General features: G+C 33.2%; 1 protein-coding gene and 1 long non-coding RNA gene across 3 annotated transcripts; one reads left to right on the top strand and one right to left on the bottom strand.

The window, feature by feature from the left end:
* The first annotated feature begins 7,879 nt into the window (after window positions 1-7,879).
* On the top strand, window positions 7,880-10,199 carry LOC130470623 (uncharacterized). The gene is made up of 2 exons (XR_008931339.1): window positions 7,880-8,035; window positions 9,780-10,199. It is a non-coding gene; the product is annotated as an uncharacterized lncRNA (long non-coding RNA).
* Window positions 10,200-14,447: 4,248 nt separating this feature from the next.
* Window positions 14,448-16,747, bottom strand: LOC130469290 (uncharacterized). Of its 2 annotated transcripts, none has more exons than XM_056838374.1 (5): window positions 16,484-16,747; window positions 16,010-16,099; window positions 15,779-15,929; window positions 15,459-15,660; window positions 14,448-14,821 (listed from the first exon to the last, which is right to left on the bottom strand). In XM_056838374.1, exons 1-5 carry the CDS (start codon window positions 16,579-16,581, stop codon window positions 14,685-14,687), a joined length of 678 nt encoding a protein of 225 aa, XP_056694352.1. In that variant the 5' UTR covers window positions 16,582-16,747; the 3' UTR covers window positions 14,448-14,684. The 2 variants fall into 2 exon arrangements, with proteins under 2 accessions (XP_056694352.1, XP_056694353.1); XM_056838375.1 differs by having other exon boundaries at window positions 16,010-16,096; window positions 16,484-16,744.
* Between the last annotated feature and the right edge of the window lie 1,358 nt (window positions 16,748-18,105).

Below are 18,105 nucleotides of genomic sequence, written 5' to 3'. Positions count from 1 at the left end.
AATCAGTAAAATTTAGCACTTGTTCTTTAAGTGAAAGGGTTACACCAAAATATTCTCTCTCCTTAAGGTACTAAAAAAATGTAGTTACGTTTCTCTTCTAAAGGAAGAGGGGAAAAAGAATAATACACACTATGTGAGACATTCAAGAAAACAGGAGCATTAAGGGCTAACATTATCAAATACTCCATAGACAACTTTCATTATATCATCTCAAAGCAACAACCAATATATTCTGATACTCCACCGATCTGATTGACTTTAAAAGTTCCAAGCCAATTAGCCCAAAGGTGCCAGTAGTAAAGAAAAACAGTTGGATTGAAAAGATCATATTGGTACCACTAAAGAGTTGCATCATCATATATTTGACCATGAATATAAATGGAAAGTAAAAGAAACTCAACAAAATTCAATTCACGAATGAAACATAAATAACAACTGAAGGCTATACACGAGAGTTTGCATCACCAATTCAGGTCTTGAAACGAATAGATGTCAACCATGAAGTCTTAAAAGGGGTCGAAAAAACTCAAATCAAGTGCGAAAATAGAAATAGTCTATAAAATTATTAAAAAATGTTTGACCCATCAGCGCATGAGATAATCCGAGTTTACATCACCCATCAAGTCTTGAGAATCCGATACCCGAGTGAAGTGCAATAATCAGAAAGAAAAAAAACATTACCGAGTAAAAAAGAAAAAGTTTGGTGCATCACATAATTGGAGCTACATCACCCATTATGTCTTGAAGGCGAATGCGTATGCTTGATGTAATGACAAGAGTAAAAGAAAGTTAATAATAAATGACAAACGTGATAAAAAAAAAAAAAAATTTAAAAAATAAGTCAAAATTTGACAAATCATTTTCGTTGGAATTAGATCAAAACAAATACGTCGATCACATCAAAAGATATATACTGTTATGTACTCATTTTCCGAAGGATCCTAGCTTTCATGATATGGAAGTAAACGTATCATCAAAACCCATCCCAACTTGTACCAACCCATATATTCAAAACAAGGTTTAGAATGATTAAAAAATGTCACAAATAAAACCAACTAGCCAGCATGATACAGAAGGCGAAAATGAAACAACAAAAGAAGTGCACCATAAGGAAGTAAATAAACAAACTTGGAAGATGGAATACAAGTTACACAACTACAATACTAAACCCATGTTAAATTGACAAAATAAATAGAGAGGAGATCAGGCTGAGCAATATCTGAAAAGAATACATCAACCATGCCAACCAACATTATTATGTACTTGGTTGGATGCCTAGCAGTGAAAATTCAACAGCACAAACAACACCGCCTACAAAGAGAATATTGACCAAATCTAAATCAACAGAAAGAATTTATATTGCTCAAGTAATTCTATGTTTCACATGCCACTTATAGCCTTACAGGGCCAATAATAAAAACAAGAAGAAAAAGTTCATGGGGGGAAGGGGTGTACCTTAATGCCAGCAGTATACATGTCGCATCGTTGATAGGCAAGACCTAGCGCCTAAAGAAACAAAAGAAGAGTAAATGTAACAGTATAAATAAAATCAGGGAAATACGATGACGCAAAGGAGAAAGAATGGGAAGCATAGAGATGGATACAAATTTCCCAGAGATCATCACAAGTTAGACAGCCGCCTCTAATAGCATACTTACTCTGGACTACCTCAGACCACTTCTTCTGATGCACCTGAAGATATGTGTATATGCGGATATGCCAATATCTAAGGCAAGACACATTTCAAAACAAATTTGAAGTACAAATTACACAATATCTCTTGTCAATATTTATTGTATTTTCATTAAACAGATGTACAAAATAAAAAATATAAAGTATACCATCAGAAAAATAATCTGGAAAAGACCCAGGAGGCACGGGGCGACTTCCCAGACGCCTCCCTGCACACAAGAATTCTCTATCCAGCAAACCATACATTGCTTCCAAGTAAAAGCAAACAAAATGTACTTTACATATATTGTAGTAACAAAGCAGCAAGGAGAAGTACATAATTGTATTAGCATGGTAAACTAAGATAGCAAACCCCGGAATTTGCCGGGAGTCAACAAAATAGCGTGGTGGTAGCATTTGAGAGCTCTATGAGCATGTACAAAGTAGTTGTAGTAATGACTTAAAAATCTAAAAGCTTCCCCATTTTGGAGATTCAATTTAGCTGCCATAAGGAAATGTTTTGTCGCATTCCCCCTCCATTCTTCTCCTCTTTCCCATATTAATTTCCCCTTAAAACTCACTTTTCACAATTTCAACCTAGTGACAGACTGACAGTGATGTGACAGTGTGGCACCATGTCAGTGTTAGGAATGACGATGACGCGATAGCATGTGTTTGCCTTAAATTAGATACTTCCTAAGTATAAATTGGCGTTTCAGTCTTTCATCAAAATATTTTATATCAGGATTTATTTTTACTTTTTTGGAAATGGGCTTGGATTCAAATTTTGGATTGGATTTAGATATGTCTAAGTCCCAACAAATCCATAATTTATACTCCTACACTGAGTGATGTGTTTATAGGAGAGACAAAGATAGGGATAGCCGATAGCCTACTAAACCATGCAACGTAACTTTACCAAAGGTGTGGAAGCGGTAAGGAGTTTAATTATGTGTCCTAAAGTTCCCCTTGCTGCAACTTGTCAGGATTATAGGACACTAAGGTCGTAAGAACTAAGAATACCACACTTAGCACAATGTCACAAGATCAAGCAGGAGTGAGACATGATCTGATGATCATGCAGACACTGATCAAACTTAACTATGATCAACTATGTAGTACGAAGTAGATGAGAAGCAGAAGCTTTGTGCTGCTTGTTGCTGTTTGTTTCAGAAGCAAGCACGATTCAATGCAGATAAACTGATCCGTGTCGAGGAGGATGCGTTTAGCTGCATCGAAGATGAATGACAGTCATAAACTACTGAAGAAATAATTGGGTCTGAGCAGAAGGAAACACTCAGATTGTGATGTTGAAAGAATGATGAAATCCAATACAGTAATGAGTTAAAAGACTGGCACAGGCATATGAAACGAAGAACGGAAGAAAATTCAAGTGGAGATCAGCCAAAGATTATGCAATATTCACCTTCTTAGCACCATAAACATAGACAAACCTAGGATTTGCATGCTCTTTGCAACTAGATCAACTGATATGTAGTAAGCCTAACTCATTTTTCTTAAGTTGGAATGAAAGGCATAAATGAAACAGTAGCCAAAAAAAGCAGTAATCATGTTTAATGCCATGATTATCAGTTTACCACCATTTAGAAAGATGTTCAGGTTCAGAATAACTTTAAAGCTCTGAAGACTCTGAACCAATCTCGGGAGGATAATGCATCCATGTCAAATTCCACAACGCAGCATGTCAATGGGAAGGAAAATTTAGGGAATGGTTGAGCTGTGCCTAATTTTAGAGGGCAAGGGTTTGATTCTCACATTCTGTCCCACTCAGTAAATGTTCAAGCACGTGGTATATGAGTATAAGAATATCAAACAAACTTCTAGTTTTGTGGAATGAGCAGGCGACAAACTTGCATAGCATATAGGCTCTAAGAGTCTAAGAGAATGAGACTATCAGATGCTGCAGATAACACTCTTTCGGGATCTAATGATAATAATCAATCAGCCCAAGAGGCTAAGAGGTGATCAAGAATTCAAGAGTCACAAAGTGATCTTGAACAAATCAACCTAGCAAGTCTACAAACTTGGCATTATGAACAAGAAAACTGAACATATGCCATTGACGAAGATCAGAGTCTACCTTCTGATACACAGATTACAAGTTTTTAGTTTTTTTTACTAACCCAAGGAGTTTGACATGGTAGAAAAGGATTCCTGGGTAACTTGATTGAGAAAGACCTAGAAAAATCAACAGAAAACTGTGTTCTCTGTCTAAGATCATAGACACTATCAAATGTGTTCTCTGTCTATGATCATAGACACTTTCTCAGTAAACATGATCACGTTTTCCATATTGTTCACAACTCCGAGAAATGACTAGACTGATAACGACATAGAAAATGCAGAAGGGTAATTAAATATTTCTCCGAGTAATGCATGGGAGAAAAGAGAGTAGAGATGACAACTGCCAAGTAATTAGCAGATAATCTAGCTTTACTGAAATATATTATGAAATGGTTCAGTGATTCAATTCAATATCAAAGAAATTAGCAAACAACATGAATATCTAAAGAAATCCAATTTTAATCACAATATATGAAGGTAACAGTTGATGATGGTACATTGCAGAGCAGACTGTGTGACAAAAATGAACACTTAGACGGAACAACTTCTGAACAGGGCCGGGTAAACAACAGAAAAGCATTTTCACACTTTCAAAAGAACATACAGGGCATGAATGGGACAAGGAAAACCTAGTTAACAAGCTACCGATCTTCCTTGACGATTTTGGACTTCTCGAAAATGAATTTCCCTTCCTTATACTTATGACGGTTCATAAGCACGCAGTCTTTTGTTAGCTAAAATGCTTCTAGTATTATTGATTATTAGAAACATCAACATGAATAGCAGTATGAAGTTGTGGTTTTTACCATCTTCGTTGACTAATCTCAATTTTAGCTTAATTACTTTTAGAATAGTTCAAATTGACCACATTGTTGCATTTTTAATGGGTGAGTAATCAGGTAGGACAATTCTGAAAGTTTTGGTCGCAACTCCCAAGTATTAATCTAAAGAATTAATGCAATGCTAATATGCTACTGTGTTCTTATAATCTTACAAACTGTGATTACAAACACACACAGAGAGAGATGGACACAAGCCAATACTATGATTTATAATTTGATTGAAACAACTCAACAAGTATGCTTGATTCATTCATGAATTATAGTTGCTTGCTTTTTATAGCATAATTTTATCAAACCATTACAAACTGAGAGATAATTGCATTAAACCATTACCAATTAAGAGATAATTGTAGCAAACAATTAATATGCGAAAAACAGAAAGGAAAAGAAAGATTATGCACCTTTAGGACTCTTAAATTTGAAAAATAAGAGATATCGGAGGATTCTTGTTTCATTTGCTCACAAAATTTGGGAGATTCCTGCGACCCAATAACACCAAGAGCATATCCGTCAATTAACGATACTACGAATTAAGCAAAAGATGAACAATTTAGGTTAATTTTTTTTTAAAAAAAGTGGAAAAAGGACTCACCAAGAATCCAAGATTGATAGCTTGTGAGAAGTTGTCTGGTCTGAATGGATTTGATAGCATATATTGATAACCATAAACCATTAACCACGCGATCTGATTTCAGTGAGATTAAACGCCCAAAAAGAGGAAGAAAATGGCAAGAAGCCAAGAACGAAACAAGATCCATACCCTTTAATAAGAGAGGAGACAGAAAATGGATCTGATTGATGAGGAAAGAGAAAGAAGATGGAATGGAGTTCTGCCCGATCAATCTCCATGATGGGCCAGCAAATCATATCAACTTGTATTTTCGTAAACAAATTGTTAAAATATGCAATCTAATATACAATCTCTTGGTGGCAATCTAATATACAAATTATTGCCACCACGAGTGGATAGACTACTAATCTTGAACATGTTGTATTATGGTTTAAATTTTTAATCTAGTCACTCTTTCCTACCAAAAAAAAAAATATACAATCTCTTTTTATGAAGTAATATTATTTCTTTACAGCAATGTACTAATTGAAGTGTAATAATATGTTATAATGTGACATGTGTCTTCACATCACAATCTTCTCTTTTTTAAAAAAAATTAAATTAAATACATCATTATTAATGTACATGTCTTTGTGTTTAAAGAGGGATAACTCAAAATACTTCCCCTCCCAAAAAAATAAAAACCTGAAAAAACTAAAAGACATTTATACAAATAAATAATCATAATTTAATGAGCTAAGTTAAGTTGTTATTAATATTTCATAATAATAACATTAATAAACATTAGTTCTTACTAAATAGAAGGCATAAGAAGCTAAACATCTTGCCAGGATGAACCATCAACTGCTCATCTTCAATGCACTCCTTATAAATAAATTGACTAACCACGTACGTACCATTTTCGTTACATCACTTGCACAATCAACTATATATAATTACACATTTAAAGAGGTAATGTGTGTTTTATTTTATGTGTCTATTCTTTTTTTTTCTATGGCTAAATATCAATTTTCGTCAATTTATTATGATTATTTTAATAACCGTTTGTTTTTATAAACATTATATTATATGTTACATTTTCATCACTTTTAATTGATTGTTCTCACTAAATGTTGTTAGTTTAACTTAGTAATAACCTTAACACATACATAATGTGATTTTATTTTATTTATTTATTTATAACTTACATTAAGTAAAAAAGTAAGAATACACATAAATAATCTAATTATCTAAAATTTCATAATATCTAAGTTATTGTATGTAGACAATGTAACTATGTATGTTCTTATAAAACTTTACAAAATGCTCACGTGCATTGCACGGGTCAAAATGCTAGTTGTTAAAATATGCAATCTAATATACAATCTCTTTTTATGAAGTAATATTATTTCTTTACAGCAATGTACTAATTGAAAGTAATAAATTTCCGATAATTATAATATCACTTTTTTACATCAATACATCAAGTGAAACACTTTTATTAGGGAGTATGGCGAGGTTTATTATAGGTTAATCACAAATATTGTTTTACAAATTGGCCGAATTCAATTCGTACTTGAATTTTACAAATTTTGGATAATTATTACAGAGTAATCATTTATATTATTAATAATAAGTTAATAACATAAACACATAATTATTAATATAAGAACTCAATAATAATTATTTTATTAATTTATATTTATTAATATTTGCAATCAACTATTATTAATATTCTAATAGTAGAAAGTTAAGTAATAATCTACTACGTACGGAGTAATAAACTTTAAATAAAGTCTAATAAAGTCTAATAAGGTTTTGTTGATTGTTATTATTGGATTGTGGAATTAACAACTAGTACTTGACATGTAAAGTCTCTTTCAATTCTGTTGTGTTTTTGCGTTAGATTTCAATAAAAACTATATAGTTTCAGTGTAGTAAGTACCCCTATAGTGGGTTTGATTATTTCAGTTTGGTAAGTACCCCTATGGTGGGTTTGTTTTTAGTTATGTTTTGTGTGTTTAATGTAGTTCAGGTTGTTTCTTTGGTAAAGATTTATGCGGGATCGAACAGGATGTCAATCTTTCGACTACAATCAGACGAATCAGACGGAAATCATATTTATCACGGCTATAACAGATCTATAGACCCCCTCATCAATGAAGGCTGTAAATCTCAGCGATATAAAAGAGGGTATACAGATGTTTGATATACTACGATCGTAGCTATGGTGAAAGAAAGCTTTTATTTGATTCGATTGTTATGTATTTGTTAGATTTTAATCTTTATGTAGATGTCGTATGACTTTTTATCAATGAATTAATTTGTTTATCAAAAAAAAAAAAAAAAAACTAGTACTTGACATGTATGAATTTCTACTCGGTTTGATAATAATGCAAAGCGTGTGATATTCGGACCAACTTTCGTGGAGAAAAGGTACAGCAAAGTCCTCGGGTATACCGCGGTTTATATTTGTTTGCCACCCCTCACCCGCGGAGCTTGCTGGTTAATGAATTGCCGCAATTTCTAATTCTAAGCCACGTGGACACCTGACCAATTTGGTGGAAGGATTTTCATTCTAATAACCTCTTTGCGGGTTTCACCTCCTTTTTTGCCAATTTGATTAGAAGTGAGCTTGTTAAGTGAATTACCGTGAATGAGTCTCACTTTTACGGAATATATATAATTTCCTTCTTCCACCAAAAATTACATACACAATAATATACCAAAACACAAACCCTAAACTCCATTGAGATTTGGAGGATTGTGTTAACTTTAGGGGGCGTCCGTCACTTGAGAGCTTGTATCGGTAGTGGCGAAATTTGCTTCTAAGTCAGTGACCTTCATACCACGGCACAATCATTGTAATCCGGAGATTATCAATCAAGTAAACTTATTAAATTTCTCTTATTTATTTGATTTCAATAGTCGTATTTCTTACATTAGTTTGCTTATATTAAAACAGAAACAATGACAAAACCAAAAGTTTAAAAAAATTAAAAAAATATTAGGGTTATTATTAATAAGAGTGAAAACTATTCCCAAAAAAAAAAAATTCTTAATGTTTATGCAAAAGGTTAAAACATCACTTATACTTGACAGGTGTGAGTAGTTTGCATTTCGTAGCTTTGGATCCAGTTGAAATGCCCTGAAATTTTACGAAATTCATCAAATATCCATGTGTGTTGAGTTTTTCCTTTTACCTTCAAGTTTAATCCACTAATATGTGATGATACTTTGACTCTCTGATGCTCATCATGATACTCAACTCTCCACTTAGATTGTTAAGCTGATTTAGGTCTGCTAATTTTCCCATAACATTATTACCCAATTTGTTGGTTTACGTTATTCATAAAATCTCTTTATAATAACCTCGGTTCCTTATGTTAGCCGATTTTGAGTCTAAGGCTTGGATTATGTTGTTGTAACCCCGAAAAATATATTGATGATAAAAGTTTGAAATCTTTATTTTATATATTATGAAAAATACAAGTACTTGACAATTATTTTTATATTTTTTCTGTAAAAAGGAATATGTGAGATAAACTAAATAAATAGAAGTATTATATGTCACGGACGGGCCTTTTGACTGCCCACGCGGCGCCTGAATCCCCGAGGCTTGATCTTGCCCGGCCTACCCCATATGCGCAACAAGCATCGAACACAACAAAAGTATAGAAAACAACATGTAATAATACTAACCTGTACCAAAATACATGCATCAATAAGGCATACATGCTCATGGAGATACCTCATATGAGACACGCTGGGCCATAATATCAATAAAAATGTCAAACACGTGACATATGGCTTAGTAAAGAGGTGATACCTTGGGACTGATGGGCCTGTGCAAACCTGGCCCACTAGTCCTCTTCTTGTACCAGTTTTGTTGTGCACAGCATAACAGCATACCTGTTTTTTGTGTGCCAACTAATGACATGCTTATTTCAGTTTATAGCTTCTGTTGTTCATAATATTTGACTGAGTTTGATTATTTATTTTTTCAAATTCCATAATTCCATGGCATGACTCAATTTGCACTCCCTTATAAGAAAAAGTGTATAAGATTTACCAACTTGCTCATTTCCAGCTTTGTGATTGAATTTGGGAGTTCTACCGCCTCTGTATTTTTTTAAGGAATATCCTAATCTTTTTCAGAAGGTTTCCTGTCAGGCGGCCTGACAGGAACGACCAAATGCTGACGTCATAAAAACCCACGCGCATCCACGCGCACCTTGTCACGCGCAATCCATTTTACCCGAGTTTTCCCCTTCCCTCTATCCCTGCCTTCTCTCTCCTCCGAAAATCTCTGCCCTCTCTCTCTCCTCCAAAACTCAAGCCACCTTCTTGCCGCCATCTCCGTCACCTCACCGCAGTTGATGTGTGTTTCTTCTCCTCCTATAGATCGAAGAATGGGCCATCACCTCCTCGTCACTGTCCCCTCTAAAACCCTAGCAACCTTCATTCTCTCTCCTCCTTCCTCAATCTCTCCTCCTCGCCGCCGTTGCAAGATGCGCGATCTAACCCTAGCCTTTTCGTCTCCGCCGCCAGTATACTTGAGGTTTTAAGGTTTTTGATTTTCAGTTTTTGTGTTGTTAAAGTGGATTTGATTTATTTTTTATGTGATCTAGTTGCGGCTGAGTGGGAGATATTGAGCGGGGAAGGAAGGAGCAAAGGCGGCGTTTTATCTCATTGCGTGCAAGCTTGCCGTCGTCTTCATCGGAGGTTGTCAAAACTTAGTCTGCAACCTTTAAATCTCCGGCAAGGCAGACGTGTTTGTGTGGAGAAGACAGGTCCTTATCGGTTTGACGGCGATGTTTCAGAAGCTTTGAAGCATAAGCAGAGAAACAAGTTCTTGAATGAAACTTTTTGGGTCATGGTCGTAAGGGAAACAATGACTGGTTTCTCTTTACCAAGGCCCATTATCTAAGTGTATTTATTGATTTAGTTTAGTAATGATTAAATAGGTTTTAGTTATGTCTTTAGTTAATAATATTTATTTTTAGTTGTATTTTTGTTATATTTAGTTATGAAATTATAGGATTTAGTTACATTTGTTTGAATTCTAATTTTTTTTTGTTTTAGTTATAATTTTCTTATATTTAGTTAAGAATGATATAGTTTTAGTTAAGGATAATTTCGTTTTAGTTAAAAATAAGTCGTTTTAACTAAACCTAAGAAAATATTAACTAAAACTAAAAAAATCTTAACTAGAACTCATAATGTGTAACTAAACTTAAAAATTCATGACTCGCCCTAAAAATGTAGCTAAAACTCAAAAACTTATGAAGTTCTAACTAAAATTCAAAAAATCCTATCTAAAACTAACTTGTTCCATTGCTTAACTAGTTGGTTTCGTTGATTAACTAATTGGTTCTGTTGGTTAACTAATTGAATTTCAGGCTTAGCTAATTGGTTCCATGACTTAACTAATGGAATTTCAGGTTTAACAAATACTTTCTTTAAATCTGTAAACTTATTAGTTTCATTGCTTAACTAATTGGTTACATTGCTTAACTAATCGGTTCTAATCTTTAACTATTTAGTTCCATTGCTTAACTAATTAGTTACAATGCTTAACTAATTGATTTTATTGCTTAACTATTTGGTTTCTATGTTTAACTAATTGGCTGCATTGCTTAACTAATTGGATTTTTTTGCTTAACTAATTGGTTTCATTGATTAACTAATTAGTTACTATGCTTAACTAATTAGTTACTATGCTTAACTAATTGGTTTCATTGATTAACTAATTGGTTTAATTACTTAACTATTTGGATCCAGTGCTTAACTAATTGATTCCGTTAATTAACTAATCGGTTCTAATGTTTAACTAATTAGTTCCATTGATAAACTAATTAGTTACTATGCTTAACTAATTAGTTACAATGCTTAACTAATTAATCCTATTGCTTAACTATTTTGTTTCTATGTTTAACTAATTTGCTGCATTGCTTAACTAATTGGATTTCATCGCTTAACTAATTGGTTTCATTGCGCGCTTAACTAATTAGTTTCAATGCTTAACTAATTGGTTTAATTACTTAACTATATGGATCCATTGCTTAACTAATTGATTTCGTTAATTAACTAATCGGTTCTAATGTTTAACTAGTTAGTTCCATTGATTAACTAATTAGTTAATATGTTTAACTAATTAGTTACAATGCTTAACTAATTGATTCTATTGCTTAACTATTTGGTTTCTATGTTTAACTAATTGGCTGCATCGCTTAACTAATTGGATTTCATCGCTTAACTAATTGGATTTCAAGTTTAACAAATACTTTCTTTAAATCTGTAAAATTATTAATTTCATTGCTTAACTAATTGGTTCTAATCTTTAACTATTTAGTTCCATTGCTTAACTAATTAATTACAATGCTTAACTAATTGTTTTATTGCTTAACTATTTGGTTTCTATGTTTAACTAATTGGCTGAATTGCTTAACTAATTGGATTTCTTTGCTTAACTAATTGGTTTCATTGATTAACTAATTAGTTTTAATGCTTAACTAATTGGTTTAATTACTTAACTATTTGGATCCAGTGCTTAACTAATTGATTCCATTAATTAACTAATCGGTTCTAATGTTTAACTAATTAGTTCCATTGATTAATTAATTAGTTACTATGCTTAACTAATTGATTCTATTGCTTAACTATTTGGTTTCTATGTTTAACTAATTGGTTGCATTGCTTAACTAATTGGATTTCATCGCTTAACTAATTGGTTTCATTGCTTAACTAATTAGTTTCAATGCTTAACTAATTGGTTTAATTACTTAACTATTTGGATCCAGTGCTTAACTAATTGATTCCGTTTATTAACTAATCGGTTCTAATGTTTAACTAGTTAGTTCCATTGATTAACTAATTAGTTAAAATGCTTAACTAATTGATCTTATTGCTTAACATTTGGTTTCTATGTTTAACTAATTGGCTGCATTGCTTAACTAATTGGATTTCTTTGCTTAATTAATTGGTTTCATTGATTAACTACTTAGTTTCAATGCTTAACTAATTGGTTTAATTACTTAACTAGTTGGATCCAGTGCTTAACTAATTGATTCCATTAATTAACTAATCGGTTCTAATGTTTAACTAATTAGTTCCATTGATTAACTAATTAGTTACTATGCTTAACTAATTAGTTATAATGCTTAACTAATTGATTCTATTGCTTAACTATTTGGTTTCTATGTTTAACTAATTGGCTGCATTGCCTAACTAATTGGATTTCATCGATTAACTAATTGGTTTCATTGCTTAACTAATTAGGTTCAATGTTTAACTAATTGGTTTCACTAATTAACTATTTGGATCCAGTGCTTACCTAATTGATTCCATTGATTAACTAATCGGTTCTAATGTTTAACTAATTAGTTACAATGCTTAACTAGTTGATTCTATTACTTCACCATTTGGTTTCTATGTTTAACTATTTGCTGCATTGCTTAACTAATTGAATTTCATTGCTTAACTAATTGGTTTCATCGCTTAACTAATTAGTTTCGTCGCTTAAATAATTAGTTTCATTATTTAACTATTTGGATCAGTGCTTAACTAATTTATTTCATTGATTAACTAATTGGTTCAATTGCTTAACAAATTGATTTTATTGCTTAACTAATTAGTTCTAGTGCATAACTAATTGAATTTCAGGTTTAACAATTTTTTTTAAAATCTATAAATTAATTAGTTTCAGTGTTTTACTAATTAGTTTTATTGCTTAACTAATTGAATCTATTCCTTAACTAATTGAACTAACCGATTTCAATCTCAAAACTAATTGAAAATAATAAATAACTAAAATACTTATTTATTAACTAAATACAAAACCAATATAACTTAAATAATAATTGAGAAAAAAACGCAACTAATCCTTTTATTTTATAACTAAATATAACTAAAACATAACTAAAACAAATGTATATCTTTAACTAAATCAAAAGAGAACTTTATTGCAAAAATTGTAACTAAAGCACTTTATTTTATAACTAAATATGTCAAAAATATAACTACAAATGTATAATTATTTAATAAATCCAATTTAATCATTACTAAAAGAAATAAAACAAAATTGAATTACATTTACAATACAGATCGAAAAATGAATTGGAGCTGCCACCATCGACTGCCGGCCGCGACTACGTTCTTCCTTCGCTTGCATCCACCGCCACCAGCGCAGCCATAGCCCACCACTGTTCCTTCTAGCGGAGCATGATCTCCTTCTCTGACAGCGTCACAACGACAAACACACACAATACAAAAACGAGAACATCACCGACGACCTCCATTATCCACCGCCACATTGGAACAATCTCCTTGAACCGGAAGTTCTGGTTGTCCGGCAAAGAGAAGGTAGTGGTGTCGGCGGCTAAGGATGGTTTAATTAGGGTTTGTGACCGCACGGTGGAGGTGAATCACCAATCATATCACTTCGATCTCCGCCTCTGTTCCTTCGTGTCTCCTCAACGATCTCGCCGGAAAAATACAAATCGACAAATTAATCAAAAATTTAAAAAACTACTGAAGAAGAATGGAGAGGAGAGATGTGAGATTTACCACATTTCTTGCGATGACGAGGACAAGGCATGACGACGAGGTTGGAGGGAGGGAGGCAGAGAGTTTGAGCGGCCATGTTGAGGAGAGAAGGGGAGGAGGATAGGGTTTGAGGAGAGAGAAAGAAGAATGGAGTTTAGGAGAGAGAGAGACGCAGGCAGGGAGTTTGAGGAGAGAGGGAGAATTAGGGTTCAAGAATGGGTGAAGAATAGTATTTATATGACCCGCGATTTAAAACCCACAAATCCTTCGACCCGCGAACTGACCCGCGAACTGATCTGCGGGTTGAGTGGCCTGACGCGTCAGACCGTCGTTTTAAAAAATTTGTAAATCTTTTTCTATTGTATTTACTTAAAAGATACACTTGTCATTTTTAATAACTTATTAACCCCACAATCTAATTAAATAATATGTCTACACCCCCTAAAATGACATGATTCCCACTAGTTTTTCTTATTAAAATATCTACGAGTATATCAGTTTCAGACAACTCTAGAAACTGCAAGCAAGCAAAATGTTGATGGTGTACTCTACAATTCAAATGAACCACAAGAGCAATATAAATAACAAATGGGGGCGGGGAAATTCGAACCTGAGACCTATTGTACACAGGCCAGCTTCTTAACCACTAGGCAAATACATCATTGGTATGCATTCTCAGTAAATAACCTAAAGTTTAGCTACTAACCAATATAAGTAGTTTTTTAGCAATTTATAAATCCGAACATCTAATATGAAGCTATCATCACAAGGACATATTACTAAATTAATATTACATAAAAACCCCAACAAAAGAAATGTATGGGGGAATGTTTGGTACCTTGTTTGGTTTAAAAACACTAATACAAACTCAATTCAGTTAAATTAACACCAAATTACAGAAAGTACCCTCAACACAGACAAAGCCAAGGATTAAACTTGAATAATACGGAGTACTACACAACGAGAATTGCGAGGAGTTGAAATGGCACTCAACAAGTATTCTTGGCCGTCCGCATAAAGAAAGGACTGAGCCTGAGCTTTAAAAATATGAGCCCTTCATCAGGTCCAGAGGTTGGATGAGCAATCACGTCGGGACACAATTCACAGCCGAGCTTGGTATTCACACCTGAAAAAAGCTCAAGAAAATTAACATCTAAACAATATCATCACAAATTGCCAACAATAATTCTTTCTACTTTGACAATTAAAATGAAATCACTTTCAAAGAATTTCAATGGGTTCCTTCGTCAAATAGTATAATGCTTGTTCAGTTAAATAGTATAATGCTTGTTCAGTTAATGTGTAGATTGCTATATACAAAAGAAATCCAATAAAATATTGCTCTGTTCTAGCAGAAAACTAACAAGCAAGATACTGGCAGATTAAAATCCCAAGGTCCAAAGGTTTTTACTTGATGTCAATGGTACATAAGACATCATGTCATCAATTCAGTCAAATCTTCACTTAATTTGCAAAAGAAAGTACAGTAGAGAATAATAATACAACAGCAAAAGTAATCACCATTGGTATACTGATATTACTGAACATGAGAAGGATTATTTGACTGATATGGTTCTAACTCCATAATTTAATTATGAATATCCCATTTCTCATATCACCCAATTTTCACAAAAAATATCAGATCAGTAGATATAATATATATATATATATATAGTGGGAAAATTAAAGGATCATTCATTTAGATATTTCTAACAATATCATCACAAATTAAAAAAAAAATAAAAAAAATAAAAGAAACTCACCACCGTCCAACATAGAATAAGTAGCAGGCACCAAATTTCCCTTAGGATCCTGCTGTATATCAGCAAAGAACAACTTAGTGGAAAAATCACCAGCCTTCAAGGGAGCTTCTTTAGGCTTGGCAGTGAAGTTGCAATGAAGAATATATTTCCCATGCGGAGTAAAAACACAATCAAGACAATCAACAAGTTCATAGTCAGTGCCCTGCAACCCATATTATTACTTATTAGTTATTAGTAGCCATCAACAAATTAAATTAGTAAATTACTTACAAAAAAAACGTAACTCATAACATATTAAATTAGTAAATTAGTTACATTACATTTTGTTTGTTATAGGCAGGCAAGACGAGGTCGGTTGCTACAGGTGTAACTTCATCCTTACGGGCATCATCGTAAGCAAGGACACAGCAGTTGGGGCGCCCAGGAGGGATATCATACGGAGCAATCCAGTGGGGAAACAGCTCAGAACGGCTAGAATCAAACAATTGGAAATTTAAAGAATAAACTTAATTACCCTAGCTAAACAATTGGAAATTTAAAGAATTTCTTACTAGGACATATGTTTTTCAATTTCCTTATCAAGTATGGCCCATTGCTCTTCCCACGGTAGCGAAGAATCAACAATACTTTCACTTTCACTGCTTGCGTAATTCAAAACAAACAAACGCAATATAATTAGTTACTATTTTTGAAAATCAAAACAAACAAACCCTATATCAAAATAAAATTAAAATACCCAAAACTTTCAAACCCTAGAATCAAAATCAATTGAATTTTTTTATTCATTAATTTTAGAGCAAAATCGACATCTAAATTGCTTCGTTACTACTTTTGAAAATCAAACAAACAAACCCTAGAATCAAAATTAAATTAAAATACCCAAAAGTCTCAAACCCTAGAATCAAAATCAAAATCAAAATCAAAATCAATTGAATTTTGTTTATTTATTAATTTTAGAGCAAAATCGACTATCTAAATTGCTTATGAATTACAATAAAACATAGCAACAGAATATGATATCATACCGGGCCTCAAGTCCTTCGAATTCCACCGCCAGTTGATCGTCCAACGACATCGCACCGTCGAAAGATAACGACATCGCACCGTCGAAAGATAACGCCATCTTTCACTTTCGATCTGTAGTCTCAACCTAAAATTATCTAAATTTGCAAACCAAATCGATGATGAACACGAACAATCGAGAATCTCACTCCGTAATTACGCTTTTCTGAAATACTTCCTGAAAGACCCTAACTAACACCATATTTATAATCAATCAATTTACTGACTTACACAATATGCTTAGGATACCTAGAATGCCCTCCTTATTACTTTTTGCTCTTTTTTTTAGGGGATACCCTATCCTTATCCTTTAGTGGATGGACTTCTTTGCCCTTGTATTATTGGTTTAGATCTGTACATGATCGGTTCTTTGCCCTTGTATTATTCGATTCTTATCTGAATTGTACATATCGGTTTTATTCTGAATATCAGTTCTATATGTCGATTTTGATCTGGACATGATTATACAGATCCGTTAAATCTAGACATGATTTGATCTTACCGGTTCTGATCTTAACATATTGGTTTTCTGGACATGATCAAAATAAATCGGTTCTGATCTAGATATATCGGTACCGATGTACGTGATTTGTACAGATCGGTTATGATCTGGCGGTTGTCGCCCGACCGGGCGGTGGATCGGGCGAAATGCAATAAGACGTAAAAAGACGTTTTTTGGACTTTAGTTTTGCTTCCTTGGGCTTCCTTTTGCAAACAACCTTTTTGTTGATATTTTGAGTGACTTAATTGTTCCAATTATGTTGAGTTAAGTTGTTTGATGATCCCCTTGATTAAGGAGGTTATTTAAACTCTTCATAATCATACTTAAGTCTATTGATGATGGTCATTGGATTCCTTTGAATCCTTTGGCTTCCTTGGTTTGTTTTGATTCCTCCACTAAGTCATATGTAACCTCTATTTTTCTGGTTTTGATGAATTATTCTTTGTGGTTATTCTCCATGTTTTATGGAGATAATTAAATCTCTCATGATTATGAGTGATTTTATTATTCTTTATGGTCATTGATCTCTTTAGATCTTTGGACTTCTTTTGGTGGTTGGTTTTCCCAAAACCTTAGAGCTTCCTTATCTTCTTGATTGGAATATTATATATATAAGTTCTTTCATTCTTGGAAATGAGACATAAGAAAAGTTTACTCTTGTCATCTATTTCTCTCCTCTCCTTTCCTTCTTTTGGGCATAAGTTAATGTGGCTCCATCTCATCACCCAAAAGTGTCTTTGTGTGATGAGGGTTGTGTAAAACTTAGGGAACGAATCGGTGAATACAATTGGGCACCCCGGTTGCACCAAATCTCGTTTTCAAGGCAGTGGTTTGGTTACCACGGCGCAACGATTTCCTAAACACATTCTTATTCTTATTCTAGTATTTTGCCTTGAAAGCATGAGGATTGCCCGTTATGCTAAAGACGTTTTTATGTATGTCTTGAATTTATGTTGTGTTTTCAATTCCTATGAGTAAGACCTTAATTCCGTGATTTGTCAATGGAGAATTTTTGTCGTTAACCTTTGAGAGGGAACTATTAGGAGTAAGTTAAACTTACTTAAGAGTTTCGCAACCTACCTA

The sequence above is a fragment of the Spinacia oleracea genome, chromosome 3 (genome assembly GCF_020520425.1).
Source record: "Spinacia oleracea cultivar Varoflay chromosome 3, BTI_SOV_V1, whole genome shotgun sequence".
Taxonomy (NCBI): Eukaryota; Viridiplantae; Streptophyta; class Magnoliopsida; order Caryophyllales; family Amaranthaceae; genus Spinacia; species Spinacia oleracea.
The sequence above is the reverse complement of the archived record's forward strand: the minus strand, read 5'-3'. Positions and strand labels throughout refer to the sequence as shown.

What these genes read in the sequence shown, in the direction of transcription:
- LOC130469290 (XM_056838374.1), bottom strand. Translation starts at nt 16,581, where the DNA reads ATGGCGTTATCTTTCGACGGTGCGATGTCGTTATCTTTCGACGGTGCG. An exon ending in ATTGAAAAACATATGTCCTA is followed by an intron (nt 15,930 to 16,009) that starts GTAAGAAATTCT and finishes GTTTGATTCTAG; the next exon opens with CCGTTCTGAGCTGTTTCCCC. An exon ending in TTATTCTATGTTGGACGGTG is followed by an intron (nt 14,822 to 15,458) that starts GTGAGTTTCTTT and finishes AGCTTTTTTCAG; the next exon opens with GTGTGAATACCAAGCTCGGC.